This window comes from Harpegnathos saltator, unplaced genomic scaffold (assembly GCF_003227715.2).
Source record: "Harpegnathos saltator strain DR-91 unplaced genomic scaffold, Hsal_v8.6 scaffold507, whole genome shotgun sequence".
NCBI classification, from domain to species: domain Eukaryota; kingdom Metazoa; phylum Arthropoda; class Insecta; order Hymenoptera; family Formicidae; genus Harpegnathos; species Harpegnathos saltator.
In genome coordinates this window covers 184,052-200,994 of record NW_020230324.1, presented here as the reverse complement: position 1 = coordinate 200,994, position 16,943 = coordinate 184,052, and the positions used below count along the sequence as shown (strand labels likewise).

The 16,943-nt window shown below is 46.3% G+C and overlaps 1 protein-coding gene across 1 annotated transcript in view; it reads right to left on the bottom strand.

Moving 5' to 3' along the window:
* Positions 1–13,103, bottom strand: part of mthl1 (adhesion G-protein coupled receptor methuselah-like 1) — a 241,606-nt gene extending 228,503 nt beyond the window's left edge. The window contains exons 1-3 of the mRNA XM_025302624.1: positions 12,206–13,103; positions 10,373–10,645; positions 4,866–5,101 (exon numbers count right to left, since the gene is read on the bottom strand). Of these exons, the coding sequence (XP_025158409.1) occupies positions 4,866–5,101; positions 10,373–10,645; positions 12,206–12,747 (1,051 nt within the window). The 5' untranslated portion in view covers positions 12,748–13,103. The remainder of the gene's footprint in view (positions 1–4,865; positions 5,102–10,372; positions 10,646–12,205) is intronic.
* Between the last annotated feature and the right edge of the window lie 3,840 nt (positions 13,104–16,943).

Sequence of the window (16,943 nt, the reverse complement as noted above, 5' to 3'; positions counted from 1 at the left end):
CAACGAGGCCGTAGTAGAACGGATCTCGCAGGAATGTCGACGCGATCTCTCTCTCTCTCTCTCTCTCTCTCTCTCTCTCTCTCTCTCTCTCTCTCTCTCTCTCTCGACTCGCGTCTCGCGTCGAGAGCTGCGCGACGTAACTTTTTGCACGCGGCCAATATTTCTCCGATGAGTGCACGCGGAAACTCGAGTTGAAGTGTCACTGAGTCGTCGCGAGAGAGAAAGAGAGAGAGAGAGAGAGAGAGAGAGAGAGAGAGAGAGAGAGAGAGAACTCTCCGCGGAAAAACACGGCACGCTGCACAGTGGGGCCAGATGACATTTTTTGGTTCAAAATTCTCTAGAGACCTGAATTTCCAACCGATCATCGACACCAAGAGATGAGGTTGATCCTGAATAAATTCCGAAGAGATCTATTTCGCCAAAATTAAAAAAAAAGTAAAAAATATTAAATTAAAATTTATTTAAATATTATAGATTAATTTATAAGTTAAATTAAAAATTAAAAATTAAAAAAGAATTACTAGCCCCAAAAGAGGAAAAAAGTATCGTTAAATGCGCAAAACTTGTGAAAATACTCATTATTCGACACTTATTTTTATCTAACAGCGTATTAAGCGGATTGAAACTATGAAACCAATCAACAGACACCTCGAGATTTATCGATCTTGAACCAGAAACCCATTAAGCCAAAACTCATATGCTCAAAATACAAAAACATCGAATATAGCCCCGTGAAGCACAAAACCGAGGGATTTTAATTCCTTAATTCTTTCTTAATGTGAGCTGAAATGATGAGCTTTGAAATTCTGAGTTTTCTAAAAGGTGATTATAAGTTCTGGGGTCTCGCATTTAGTATCCATAGGCTTGAACCCATTGAAGTCGAACCCAAGACACTGTACTTCGAACGATAAACTTTGAAGACAAACCCTAAACCCATGAACCCTGAACCGATAATTTTTTCAAGATTTCTAAACAGATCTCTTTGGAATTTATTCGGGATTAACCTCATCCATTGGTGTCAATGATCGGTTGGAAATTCAGGTCTCTAGGGAATTTTCAACCAAAAAATGTCATCTGGCCCCACTGTGCGCTGCTCGGGGTGACGTTGCCTTCGACGAAGGAGAAAGAGTAACGCGCCGAAGAGCACTTGTGTGAATAGACAGAGGAGAGAGAGAGAGAGAGAGGGGGAGAGAGAGAGAGAGAGAGAGAGAGAGAGAAAGAGAGAGGGATTGTGGGTCAGTTCGCCGCTGCGTTCCACTTTCTCCTTTCTTCGGTTTTCGTGGACGCGAGGTCCACGACCTCGCGGCTATTACCGCGCCGGAAGCCGTAAGAGCTTCCGTTTTCGTTCGATGACCGCCGCGCGATCGGAGCGATCGCTTGTTTCGAAAGCAAATTGACGCTTCGCCTCCCGATAGCGCGACCTCGGTTTCTTTTCCGTGATGAACGATGAGAACAGACATCCTGAGGAATTTCCCGTTTTTTGCCTTCCGCTCGGTTGGAAGCTCGCCGAGACCACGTCAATGCGTATTAACGAGTCGCCCGCTCGAGAGGGAAAATATCATCTTGTAGAGAGACGTCCCCCCCCCTCGCCTTCCGACAAATCCTAATCGAACGATCGCACGGCCGGCCGTGTCAATTTGTAGAGGCGGACGGTTAAGCGCGCGCGGATCACGGTGGACAAAAACACGGGGAGCGAGCGGAATCCGCGTAATCGATTCCTCATGCAAATGAGAACCGCTGCGCGCCATTACGCGGAGAAGCTGGACTCGCGCACGGCTGTACGCGCTAATCGATTCTCGCGATCGGAACGAGCTCCGAGAGGAGAGAAGCTTTGCGAGGGATTACTACGATTATCCGAATAATTACCCCCGGAGAGTTTCGGGGGACGGAGCGGCAAATAAAGCCGGCCGGCCGCCGGCTCCGATCGTCGGCGCCGCCCGCCGAATTCCGTATTCCATCTGTGCGTTTACTTGCACCAGCTGACATTGCGCGTTTAATCGAGGTACGCGCGCGCGCTTCCTCTCGCAAGTCGAACGCTCGCAAATCCCGCCGAATGTTCCATCTTCGGCGTCCGCTCGCACGACCGGCGGATTTCGTTCGTTCCCTCCGTCGCGGTCGCGACGCAGTTTGCACGCGACTGCACGGACGATAAAAGATCGTCGCTGCATTGAATCGAGATCGGCCTGTTTCTCACGATGGAAATTAATCACTCGGCTCCTTTCACCGTACGCGTTATCGCGACGCATCGACGATTGCAAAATCGAGCAACAGCGAAGAGAAATGAGAGACTCGCGCGGCGGGCCGTCCTGTGAGAGAGAATTCGCGGCCTCTTTAAATCCCAATTTCACAAAGTCGTTATTTATTTTTTTTTTCTTTTTCACTGCCTTTTAATACATCTCGCGTTCGACCCGCAAGGACCCGGCTTGGTTTTCAATTTCGCTTAATCCGAGTCGCGCCGCTCCGATTCATTCAGCGACGGGCGCGTTAATAAAAGAAGCATATTGGGCGACTGTAACGCTCCGATAAACAGCGAATCGTTCGTTCCTTCGTTTACGCGGTTATTAAATACGGTTCATCGCGCGGAGAATCGCGCCGTCTGCCGGAAAATGGTGACTCGCTCGGCGACCGAGCCGAGTGAAGATGCGATGAAATAAAGATGAGGCCTCGGAACAACGACTAAACAATTTTAGTCGATTCCGCAAACTTCTATACAGGGTGCTAAATTTCAAACGTAATAGGTAAAAACTCTCGAAAACTATGGAAGATATTAAAAAAAGCTAAAACACGTGTTCCATGATTTCGAAGGGAAAAGAGAATGGCATTATCAGTTTTTTATTTGGAGGGCACTTTAAGGGCAGTTGAAGGTCAACTTAATTTTTTAGAATAGAAAGCCCAATTTTTTATTATATCTTCTTCTTCTATCAATTAATTTGAACAATTTCTGTCTGAAACATTTTTTTATTTGTCCAATATTTTTTGAAATATTTAAGAAAAACTTGGTAACTTTTTCAACATTTAACTTACGATATCTCGCTAACTATTCGTCGAAAGAAAAAATAGTATGACATTTTTACTTTATTTACTATCAAGAATATATTACTATAATAGTGCCCTAACTTTTGTTAATTTAATAATTTTGAAATTTCCGAAGGTCGATAAGTTAACAAAAGTTAGGGCACTATTACAGTAATATATTCTTGATAGTAAATAAAATAAAAATGTCTAATACTATTTTTCTTTCGATGAATAGTTAACGAGATGTCGTAAGTTAAATGTTGAAAAATTTACCAAGTTTTCCTTAAATATTTCAAAAAATATTAAACAAATAAAAAAATGTTTCAGACAAAAGTTGTTAAAATTAATTGGTAGAAAAAGAAGATATAATAAAAAATTGAGCTTTCTATTTTAAAAAATTAAGTTGACCTTCAACTGACTTTGAAAATGCTCTCCAGATAAAAAACTGATAATGCCATTCTTTCTCCCCTTCGAAATCATGGAAAACGTGTTTTAGCTTTTTTTAATATCTTTCATAGTTTTCGAGACTTTTTACCTGTTATGTTTGAAATTTAGCACCCTGTATATAAGCTAGACTGAGAACTTCCATTGGTTTTCATGTATAAAAGTGACTCTTATCGTAAAATCATGCGCACGTGCGCATTGCAAGATCGTTAGTACTCTATATATTGAATAAACATTGAATATGCCATTGAATGTGACATTGCAAGAGGAAATATTAAATATCGGATAAATACAGGGTTACTTTGTAAAAGTATCTAGTTACAGTTACAGTTTTTTTTCACTGAAAAAGTAACTGGTTACAGTTACAAGTTACTGACCTTCAAAAATAACATGTTACAGTTATAGTTATTTAGAAAGTAACGAGTCATTACTTTTCAGTTACCTTTTTACAACAATTGTGCTGTTATTTTAAATTTCGTAATTGTGTAAATTCCTTCAATTTTATACAAAAGTAATTTGTTTATTATTATATTCCTCATATTGTATATAATTTTTGTGAAGTAGACTCATTAATTTAAAAAAGCAATAAATATTGATTTATTTTTTTTTAAGACTATTAACAATTATAAGAAAGTGAATGAATTTGATAAGGATAATAAATACTAAAAATAATCTTAACATAAAAAATTAGACTTTTTCACTAAAATATATATTAATATTTTATAAATAAAGACTTGCGCTCATATGTCTTCTCAAATTTGCAGTTGAAGTTCTACTTGCATGAATAATAATTGTCTTGCCATCGCAAATTTTTCAGAAAAATGCCCAGTTGATTTATGCCCAGTCGTTATCGTTATGCTGGTCCGCCAGAAATTCAAGTTTGAAATATATATTAACCAATATATATATATATATATATATAATTAACCAATAAAATAACTATTAAAGTAACTATTAAAAAGTCTATGGTCGATTCGCACAGATTTCCCGTGCTGGCGGCGTATGATTAACGAGAACATTCCGCGCACGCGCGCATGCGCGCGCGCGCGCATTTATTCGTCCTCACAATAGGCTCCTCTCGAAGGAGACACAAGAGTAGCGCGGAAAAAGAAGCTCCATTCAGACCCTAATTCCGTCGCTCTTGCGCGGCACACTTTTGTCTGAAAACGGCGCGCGGTAAAGTACAGAATGAGACCGCACTTTGAGACTCGATGTCGAGAAAAAACGACAAGCGCGCGCGAGTCCCGCTTCCGCATCTTGCGCTTCCCTGCGGGTAACGAGACCTGAAGTTACTGTAATTACGCCGGCTTTCAGCGCCCCCGGAGGAGCGAGAGCGAGAGAGAGAGAGAGAGAGAGAGAGACGACGATGAAAAAATTAACAAGGCAATAATGGGCGGGGGACTCACCGAGCGCCTTGCAGCTTCCGTCATGGAGGGAGTCCCCGGCAAGCTGAATGATGGCCATGAGAATATCCCCCAGCATCAGACAGGCGACATGATGAGTCTGGCAGCGCCAGTGCAGCACGTGATGAGAGGTCGGTAACAGCCAGCCGGCTGCGAGGGTGGCTGCCAGGAAGACGGCGCTAATGATGAAACCCACGGGATACAAGGTGAACCTGATGTCCGGCGCTTGCATCACCGGCCTGAAAGTTTCGAATCGGATCGTCGCGTTACTTTGTCGGTTGCCAGAAATGCGCTCGCGGCTACAAAGAGGCGCCAACAATGTGGACACGTGTCGGCGGGCGCCAATCTCGCCTTGCACAACCGATTCGCTCGCTCTCGCTCTTTTTACTCGTAATTTCAGACGTTTACTCGCAACGCAGACCGATTATGCCGTCATGGCGCGATTAATACGCTGCGAATTAATGCACACGTATCGGATAACGGAGCACCGTTTAATTTGTGTTACTGTAGTAACACACGCTTTATCACGCGTCCGCGTGATTAACCGGAGAAGACCCACAAATGAATCCGTAATTCAGACGCGGGCGACAATTAGCGACAGACGCGGCAGAACGAGCCCAAACAACATAATGATAATTTATCCGTCAAATTCGCCCGACATAACGATAACAATTAGCGCCAAAGCGACCGCCGCCGTCGCACCGCTCCCGCCCGGCCCGTTTGTTTTCGCGCGGCGCGCGTAAATTTGTACAGACCGCACTTTCCCGTAAGTGGTTTTTTCTCTCAACAACGGCGACCGCTAGCGAGACGGTTAGCGTGTATTTAACATGTAAATCGCGGCACCGTCGACACACCCCGGACCGCCGCCGCCCCGCCCCGCCCCGCCGGTCGGCTCACGGCCGGAGGAGCGGGAAGGAGGCCGCCGATGGAAAAAGGCGAAATTAGCGCGGCGCTTCGCCGCGATTAATTAAATTCGGAGCAGTTTTATCGACGTCACATCGGCGATTGACCGATTGGCTCATTGCCAGCGTTCACTGAGCGTCAGCCAAAAGTGTCCGATCGATTCTTTATGACGGAAGTAATACCGCGCTATCGACGATCGTTACGTCCGCTTTTAATTAAACCCCCCCCCTCCCGGCCCCGCTACTCGTTCGCCGGTTTCAGGCCGGAAGATTCAGGCTGGAATAATTTCTCGCCGCGAATATGGGTCTCTCCTCCCCTCCGATCCTCCGTCATCTCGCTCTTTCTGCATGTTACCGCTGTGCTCGGCACAACGGTCGATCTACGGTTCGTCGAGCTCGCGTTTACCGCGGTTTCGGCGTTCACGCCAACCTGGTCCGGCGCGATGACGCACGTCGCCGTCATAACGTGTTTCCCATACGCGTGTAACTTCGGGTGAAAGTCCCGGAGAAAGCGTTTCCGAGATCCCGTGATTTTGGCCCGCCCCCCCTCCCCTGCTTCGTGGAAATCCTCTCGGCTCTCTCGCGAGGACGCGCGCGACTCGAAATAGGTTTCGGAAATTTTGGTTATAAAATTGGTAGGCCTTGAGCTAATCTAAACACGCTCTGTAATTGATCAGCTGTCTGATCAATTATCAAGATAACAAGTAATAAAAATCTATCCATTTCGTTAATATCACAAATTGGTAGCTGGAATCAGGTTTGTAGACAGAAGTAGTACACGGCTGTGAACGTCCAAACGTGATCGGCCGACCAGTCACGGAACGTGTTCGAGATAGTTTAAGGCCTACCAACCTTGTGACTAAAACCAAAGTTTCCGAAGCGTACAAATTTGGTTTCAGCTACTAATTTTGCGATATTAGACAGAGAAATGGATTTTTTATTATTTATTATCATGATAATTGATCAGTTATCGAACGTGTCCAGGTTAGCTCGAGGCATACCAACCTTATAACTAAAACTATAGTTTTCAAAACTAATTTCGGAAAAGGCCTTTCAAAGAATCTCGCAAGATACGCACAAACGGCCGACTTTGACGGTTCTTTCGGCGCGCGGGCGATGTGCTCCGCGTATGAAGATCCTGGCTGGGAAAGCGATTTCCTTGCTAGATTACTTCTCGTTGACGAATTATGGACAAACGATATGCGCACGACGTAACGAGATACAGGTAAGGGCCTGTTTCGAAATCGCTTTCGAAAACTATGCTTTCAGTTATAAAGTTGGCAGGTCTTAAGGAGTAACATCTGAGTGAACGCCTGAAAACGTAGAGTAAGTTTGGGAATTTTTTGTAGTTAAATAACAACACGGATAGAAAATTGGTTTGAAGACCCATGAGAAAAATGCGGTTTTACTTGGAGAGCTTCAGCGCCGCCATCTTGAGGCAAAATAATAACAAAAAGTTGTTTTGTGTAGTTTGGTATGTATGTTAGAGGCCTTCAAACCAATTTTCCATCTATGTTGTTATTTAACTGCAAAAAATTCCCAAACTTACTCTGTGTTTTCAGGCGTTCACTCAGATGTTACCCTTGAGCTAACCTAGACACAACTGATCAGCAATTATCAAGATAAATGATAAAAAGATCTATCAACATCTCTGCCTAATATCACAAAATTAGTAGTGGTGAAACCAAATTCCTACACAGAAATGGTGTGGCATGACTGTGATCGACCGATCAATCACGGAACACATCCGAGTTAACCTTTATACTCCCCTCGAATCTACATGACCCGAAAAGACATTTAACTCTATACATATCTTACATTATCTTACTTTCATATCTAATTGACAACACCCTGTATTTCACGACTTTGTTTTCGTGGACTTTTCCCAAGTGGAGCTAACAATTAGATACAAAAAGAATTATGTAGAATCAAATTTCACACCGATCCCCGAGCAGAACATGACGGTTAATTTAAGGCCTGCCAACCTTGCAACCAAGACCAAAATTTCTGAAACCGATTTCGGGACAGGCCAGGCGTCTCCGCCACGAGCAGAACTCCTCGGTCGGATCTTACTAACAACGATGCGTCCCGTGTCAGCCCGTCAATCCGTCACCGCTTCGTCCTTAGCCGGCAGGATGCACGCGTGTCTCGGCAAATGAGATCTTCCAAGCCCACATTAGGTTAGGTTAGGTTACGTTACGTTACGCGACGTGTACGGATATACCGTAAACCTGACGTTGGACCATCACGTCGCGTAAGGCCAGTGCGCGCGTATCACTCGTTTCTTCACGAGCTGCGCTCGTAGTCGCGTCCCGCTGTTTCCACGCGCTCAAGAGTGGAAGTTCTCTATGGAAGAACGTTTTCGAAGAACGGCGGGATCGGACGGACATACGTGACCTAGAAATGCCCGGGGACGAGTGAAAGTGAGGAGGGGGGAGGAGGAGGGCCCTCGGCTTCTTCTCGCGTCGTCCGACGGCCGTAAGAGCGAGCGTTTATCCCTCGCGGCGCGCGGCTACCGTCGTGCAATTAAGCCGTGCGATAAATTCAGATCCCGGCAGGCGATATTTAACGCTCGGCAAAAAGTCGGATCGTGCTCGGAGCTTTAAAGTGGGTCGACTTGGCCGCCGGAACCGGCCGGCCTGCCGGCCGGCGCTCAATTTTGTTCTTCATTAGACGGGACGAATGAGCGATGATCGAGCGTGCAAGAACGACAAAAGAGCGCATTTGCATAATTGACGGGTCAATATTAGCGTTGTCAGTAGCCGGTTATCGCGGACGGGCCCGCCGCGATTCGGCATTTCGAGGGGCCTTGGGAAACCCGGCGGGATTTCACATGGGGAAAGCAACGGTAGATAAAATTACGAAGCATTTACTTTTGCATTACCGCGCAGGTAATTGAAGAATTGAAGAAGCTTCTGCCCTAAGAATGAACGACCGGCTCTTATGGGCTACGGCTTGCGCAATGGATGAGCAATCGCGGCCATGGTGCGTATGGTACGTGTTATCTGTTACTTCGAGCAAACAATAAAATCGATTTCATCTCAGATAACAAGTGGACTTGCAACGGTCTCTCTTGCATTCCACACGACGCGGCGTTATCTCGGATGTACGTGGAGCTTTATCATCTCGAATCTTCTCACGGATCACGCGGTGCGACGCAGGTAGAAGAGGAAAAAAAATATATATATATATTTTATATATTGGGTTGGCAAGAAAGTAATTTCGGCTTGCGCCAATAGATAGCGTTATGTTTGTGTCGTTATTCTTTTGTCAATGTTATAATTTTTTTCTTTTCAGATTTGGTAGTTGACACTCTTAGGTTACTATAGAAACAAATTCCGTGTAATTTTGTTTACTGTTGGTTCACGGTCAATTTTAACATGGAGTGCAAAAATGATCATTTTCGACATATTTTACTTTTTTATTTTCGTAAAGGCAAGGAAGCGGCTGAGGCTCACAAAGAGATATGTGAAGTTTATGGTGTCGGTTGCATAACAGAACGAACGTGTCAGAATTGGTTAAAAAATTTCGTTCTGGAGATTTTTCACTCAAAGATGACCAACGTTCTGGCCGACCTTCTGAAGTTGATGAAGACAAAATGAAAGCCACAATTGAATCAAATCGTCATATAACTGTGCGAGAGATTGCAAAAAGTTTAAATGTGTCACATAGAACAATTGACAATCACATAAGACGTCTTGGACTCGTTAAGAAGCTGGATATTTGGGTTCCGCACGAAGTGAAAGAAATTCACTTAACACAACGGATCAATATTTGCGATACGCATTTCAAACGTAATGCAATCGATCCTTTTTGAAGCCAATTATCACTGGTGATGAAAAATGGATCGTCTACAACAACATTAATCGAACAAAGATCATGGTCCAAGCATGATGAACCGGCACAAACCGTATCGAAAGCTGAATTGCATCAAAAAAAGATCATGCTGTCAATTTGGTGGGATTACAAAGGTGTTGTGTATTTTGAGATGCTTCCAAGCAACCAAACGATCAATTCAGATGTTTACTGCCAACAACTTATGAAATTGGAGGAAGCAATCAAAGAGAAAAGGCCGGAATTGGCAAATCATAAAGGAATCGTGTTCCACCACGACAATGCGAGGCCCCATACATCTTTAGCAACACGTACGAAATTATTGGAGCTTGGTTGGGAAGTGATGTCGCATCCTCCATATAGCCCCGACCTTGCACCATCGGATTATCATTTATTTCGAAGTTTACAAAACTTTTTAAACGGTAAAAATCTCAACAACAACGATGATCTCAAATCGCACTTGGTTGAGTTTTTTTGCTGATAAGGACCAGCAGTTCTATGAGCGCGGAATCATGAAGCTACCAGAAAGATGGAAAAAGGTCGTCGAACAGGATGGAAAATATTTGACCGATTAAAGTTCATTTTTTGTATAGAAAAAATTGAGTTTTATTTCACACTAAAAAACCGAAATTACTTTCTTGCCGACCCAATAATTGTCTGCGGACATTTCGCTCGATCTCGCAGACGCAGATTTTGCGGGAAAGCGGGAGATGGTTCCCTCCGTTGCGTCAGAGAGTATTAAACGCGTGAGACAAATGAATGTGATCCACTGACCTTTGCGGCGCGTGTTCCGGGCAGGCAAACACCTTGGCTATTTGATTCAGTTCCTTTATCCTTTCGACACAAAACTGGCCAGCAGGTAGGGAGACTCCCTTTATCTCCAGGCCGCCGTCCGGTTGCAGTACGGCATCTTTCGCGTCTCCCAGAATGGTGAAATTGTCGGATTTCGGACAGGTTGGGAATCCGGCGATGATCTCAATGGCGGAGTTTGTGTTTGGCAGCAGGGGGGGCGCGTCAGGCATCTCTTTCAAGTGTACGCAGGTATTCCTGCAACGAAACATTCGTTGCGCATTATTACGAATCTGTGCGACGCGGTCAGGACGATTCGGGACGATGAGTCTCGTCTACGTTCTCCGCAAAAAAGCAATCGATTTCTGCGAACGGGCATTGGTCCCTAAAACGAGACGCTATTCTCAACGATTCCGAGGAGGATTCTAGAAGAGATTAATCGGTCGATGATATTCTGCTCATTCTGTGCTGCTTGATAAACGATCGCGTCGGTCGCAAGTAGAATTGCCAGATGCAAAATGACTATTTCCGGGACATTTTTTAGATTGAAAAATAGGTTGTTGGAGAATTTTCGTTAAATCTGACAGATAGAAGGGTAAGACGGTTAAGAGATGTCGTTGCTTACTTGCGATGAATAAATGTGTGAATAAGGTACTGGCAGAGAGAAGTTTTAGACATAAATCATACAACTGACCTCTTTTTTTCTTACTACACAAATGGTTTCTCAGGTGGCGCGTCAAATCTTTCGACCTTATAAATCCTAACGATTACTCTCACATTTCTCTCTAGCACCAGCTTGAAAACACAAATATTGTGATTATAATTTTCTTGCAAGTTCTGATTTTCCGGAACGAAAGACAAAAGATTCCGGGACACGGGACAAACTTCAAAAAAATTCCGGGACGATCCCGGAAATCAGTCACCATCTGGCAACCTCAGTCGCAAGTATAACCGTCGTTTCAACGAGTGCAACAAACATGGCGCCTCCCAGCCTGAAAATTGCACGAAAATTCGAGCGATCACGTGATTCGCGTCGGGCTGGTCGCGAGGTTAAAATTGTACGCCGCATTCCGATCGGAGCGATCTCGAATTGAACACGCACGTTATCTTCAACCCGGAACGGACGGAAACGTCTCGAGCGGGTCGCTGAAACGCTCGAGGATGACGTCACACGTACAATTCATCAGCGGCTCGGTGCTACGCGCTATTTCAACGGCAGAAACTCACGCGTTTCACGAACGTCGAGATCGGACGTGTGTGTGTGTATATGTGTATATTTGACATATTTCGCTCGGAAAGCGCCGCTGAGGTAAACAATCCGACGACGCGGGTAAGCGGCACGAGCGTGACCTTGACATTGTCGAGGAAGTAAACAGACGGCTAAAACGCGTGAATTCAGCCCAACCGACTCTAAGGCCGGCCGATCTCTAAGGATGCTCTCGACCAGGCCTCCAATAATCACGAGGCGTGACAGCCGCGCAGAGATCCGCGAAGAATCGCGGACAGGACAGGACAGGTTAAATGAGGCACGCGCGCGGCGAAGGGAGACCGCCTGCGCGCCGTGCGTCGCCCTAACCTCGTCACGCTACTCGCGTCCGCGTCTGTGGGTGACGAAAGAATCCGCTGAGGAGCGAAGCGAACGTCGAGAGCAAACGCGAGAGCGCGAGGAGGCAGCGGGTCAGTTTTTTTCTTTTTTTCCTCGAACAAGTCGTCGGAGCGAGAGAAAATGTATTTGTCTCGCTCGAGCTTACTGACTGCGTCAGTTCCGAAGCTCCTGAACGCCGACGGAGAACAACAACACACTTAGGAGGAACTCACCCGTGCTCGTGGAAAGTCGCGTTCTCGCCGCAGCATCGCCGCACCCGCGGCCTCATCGTCGCGGCTGCGTGACTGTTGGGCTTCTTCTGCACGCAAACGAGCAGGGCGACGTTCTCGCCGCAGTACTGGCTCGGGGGGAACTGGGTCTCGAGGTTGTTGCTGTCGATCATCGCGTGGCCGTCGTTGGCCCCGCCGCCGGCGTCGAGCAGCAGGAACGGGTTAGCCTTCCGGTAGGGCACGTGTATCAGGTCGTGGCCGGTGTCGCACTTGGGGATCACGCCGTCGACGATGCGCCACTGCGGCGGCATGGCGTTCGACATGAACGTGTTCTTCTTCAGCGAGTAAATCAACGGGTGCCACTGCTCCAACGACGGCTGGCAGCGCGGCAGTTCGTTCGGGTCTTCGGACGATTGGAAGCCCTCGTCGTGTCGGCAGCATTTGTATATCGTCGGTGACGACATGACCGAGTCGTTCGGCTCCGAGACGACGGCCGTCGCGGCGACCGCCGCGGCGAGCACGACGCGGACAAACGCTCGCGTCATCGCGGACGCGCGGAGTCGCGGCAGCGGAGAGATGCGCCTTCTTGATTGAGTTCTCTAGCGCAGCTGAGAGTGTCTACTGTCACTTGACGCACTTCCCGCCGCAGCCACGGCCGACAGCTCGCGTCGGAGTCGCAAGCGGGCGGCTTGGCGAATAAGTCGCGCGCGACTTTCGCTCACGGGGTCATCGTCCGCGACGCGACGACAGGAGGATCTAAAGGCAGAGAAGAAGACAGAGAGAGAGAGAGAGAGAGAGAGAGGGAGAGACCGATAGAGTCGAAATTCTCGAGTGAACTTCAGCGAGCGACGACCTGGCAAGGACGCGCGTCTCGGCCGCTCGTCGGACGTGACTCGCCCGTTGAAAGGTTGCGCAGTTACTGACGCGGCGCGACCACGCGCTCGGCGGCAGCGTGGCCCGAGAGTGCGCGCGCAGCTACGCGCGCCACGCTCCCACCCCTACTCGACCTTCTTCAACCACCGAGCCGTCGTGCGCTTTCTTCTTTCCTCGCAGCGTGCCCGACCTTCGTCGGGCGTTGTTCCGCGTCGCACAAACGAGAGGGTGAATTCACGACCACGTGCCGGCCCCCCACCACTGCCGCCGCCACCGCCGCCGCCGCCGCCGCCGCCGCCGGAAGTGCAACGGTAACGTGCGTGATGTTATCCCGTTGGCGGCCGCGACGACGGATTGTGTAATCAAACAACGCGAAAATCGGGCATTCGACGTGCGATTCGCGCGCGATTGCTAATTCCGACGATGCTCGGGGCATAAAGTCGCGCTCGATGCGCACTCGATGCGATTGCACGAGTCACTCAGGAGAGAGAGGGAGAGAGAGGGAGAGAGAGAGAGAGAGAGAGAGAGAGAAATGTTCTTTCTCGTGTTTAGCTGAGAGTTAATTTTTCGTTCAGAAAAGCGTTTCTTTGTATAAGTCCTCGTCAGGCGTTCGTTTTACTTATGGCTTCACCTGAATCGGAGAGCAGGTCTTAATTAATATATTATTACGCCATTAACACGGAAAGCGCGACTTGCATAACCGGTTCGAAGGCGTTGCAATAGATTTACGTGCCGAAGAAGACATTTCTGCGAGAAATCCCGAGTTTAACGATCGAAATAAATTGCGAGAAAATGATATACGTATATAAAAAAAAAAAGAAAAGAAAAAAGGAATCAATGAAATCAGGGAATCGTATGGACAAACTTCCACCGAATTTCGACATTTTTACGGGACGCGGTGTTGCGATTACTTTTCTTTTCATCGAGCGCAAGATTGGGAAAATAACTCATTATTTGTAACGAAATTACAGTTACAGTTATTTTATTTTATGACTATAACCTTTCGTTTTTCCATTTGTAATTGTAACTTAACTCAGAATTAGTTACATTTGTTTGATAACTGATAACTAATTTAATAGTTACTTTAATAGTTATTTTATATATTTCAAACTTAAGTTTCTGGCAGATCAGCATAACGATAACGCAACGTGCGATACTTGATAGCCCAATAAGTATACAGTTATTCTGGCTGCATTTAAATATACGCTATTGCGTCATCTATCTTTCGTTAGATCTATCTATCTATCGTTCATTAGATATAAAGGAAAGATAAAATGACGCAAAAGCGCTGATAATTTCCTCTCCGAACGCAACCTGTATTTCTTCCAAAAAAATTGTACGCCTATTGGACATTTCCGTCGCGCGTCGTCAGTCTTTATTTGTTAACATAACCTGCGTTCAGCGTGAAGTGCGCTGCGCAGTTTCAGTTATATAAAAAATTCAAGCAATAAATAAAACATCTCAATCATGGCATTTTACAATCGAAGGATTGTAAAATGCCATGGCCAGAATATATAGAAATATTCGAGTTACAGCAAAAACTTGGAAACGAGAACAACTGGGCATTTCTCTGCAAAATTTGCGCTAGCAAAAAAATTATTCATGCAACCAGAACTTCAACTTCAAATTTAACAAAACATACGAGTGTTTCTCTTTATAAAATATCAATATATTTTTTAGTAAAGAAATTTAATTTTTGATGTTAAGATTATTTTTGGTGTTTTTAGTATTTATTATCCTCATCAAATTTATTCATTTTCTTACAATTGTTATTAATAGTCTTAAAGAATAAGTATGGATTGCTTATTTAAATGAATGAATTTAATTCGTAAAAATTATATACAATATGAATTATATATAATTATATACATAAAAATTATATACAATATTATATACAATATATATAATAATCAATAAACTACTTTTATATAAAATTGAAGGAATTTACACAATTACGAGATTTAAAACAATTGCACAATTATTGTGAAAAAATTATTGTGAAAAAGTAACTGAAAAGTAACGACTCGTTACTTTCTAAATAACTATAACTGCAACATGTTATTTTCGAAGGTCAGTAACTTGTAACCGCAACTAGTTACTTTTTCATTAAAAAGAAACTGTAACCGTAGATACTTTTACAAAGTAACTTCAACTCCTCCAACCCTGGAAATCAATGAGTCATACGAACGTCCACCGAGTTTCGAAATTTTTGCGGGACGCGATTACTTTTTCCTTCATCGAGCGGCGCTCGCGATTGATTGCCTAACGAGAGGACACATTTCTCTGGCCGCGCGTCCGAGAAGGAACGCAGAAAAACGTCCCTAGGATCCGCAACGCGGACGTTCCGCGCGCGAAGGGCGGGGGAAATAAAAAAAACACGTGATACCCGCAGCGGCGGTGGGCAATAGTTGCCGCATGAGATATGCACTGCGGCATGACTAAGCGCAGATCGCGCGCGAGATATTTCCGAGGAGCATCCGTGCGGAATCCGTAAGAAAATATACAGCTATGTCCTTGTACCCGGCCGCGCCGATATCGACGCCGCGCGAACATCGTTCCGCTCGGATAACGGACGAGCCGGTATCCAGCAGCGGCTCTCTCGCGAGCGGTTTGCGCGCGTGTTCACGCAGGGCGACTTCCTGGACTGGCTCTCTCGCACCTGGCTCGGCGACCTGCTTCGACCGAGCGAGCAGATAACTTTTCAGTCGCGCCAAGGTCGCCGCTGATAATCGCCGGCCATCGCGGGATAACAGTAATCAAGACGCGACCGTGTGAAACACGCACCGTGTTAAAGAGAGAAAAAGAGCTGCAACGCCGTGCGGAAGCACGCGTGCGATGCGTAGTAGCGCGTTCTCTCGACGCGATTTATACGCGCGTCGAATACGAAGATGCGGTTATCGAGGCTGCTCGGCGCGAATGCGCACGTTGCGGTCGACGGGGATCCAAATAAACCGAGCGATTTCCTGTGCGAGAGCTCGAGACGGTTCCGGGGACGGTGCGGATCCGCGGGTAGGATTTGCGCGGAAAGTACCGAGGATGCCGCGGGGATAAATAAATAAGAATAATAGCACGGCGCGGCGCGATAATAAATGAATGTAGGCTTCTCGCGGCTTCGCGAGCGCCCGTCCGTGATAAAGTTTGACTCGGCGAACATTATGAATTCCACGAAGATGTAAATCAAGGCGGGGCGCCTCGATTTTAGGGAGGCTTCCACAGCCGGACGCTATCTTTCAAGGTTAACGACTCGAATAATATTCAGTGTCTCGCGCGCTCCGCGCCGCGACGCGGACGAGTCCGCGTGAAGAATATCAGCGCGTCGTCCGTATTACGAAGCGTTCTCGAAACAATATATTTCCGCTCCTTACGCCGTAATTTTTCGTCCAACTTCTCCCGCGCGCTCGTCCAAGTCGGCCGGAAACGCTTGAGAAGTTCCGCGCGCGAACAGCGCGGCGGCGGGACGCCGGCAATTAAACTTTTTCGCCGTCTCGCGACAGCGGAAATTGGAAATTTGTGTCCCCCACCCCGCCGGCGCGGCGTCTGCGAAATTTTATCAATTAAAATATCGTTAGTGGCCGCAGAGCCGCCTAGCCGAGACGCTCGATAAAAAGGCGCTCTCGCGCAGGATAACTGCCTAGGTGAGCTGTTTTTTCTTCTAACTCGGAACTTCCTGCGAGACTTGAGAATAGACGTGAACCCACCGCGGGCTCTTCGTCTTCGCCTTCGCTCGACGAGGTGAATCTCGTCGAGCTCGAGCACCGAGCTTTCGTCCCGCCGCACAGTGGATCGAAATATAGGGAAGAGCGGACATCGTACTTGTGGAGACAAGATACGACAGCTAAAGCGATATATTTATGCGTACATAATCATA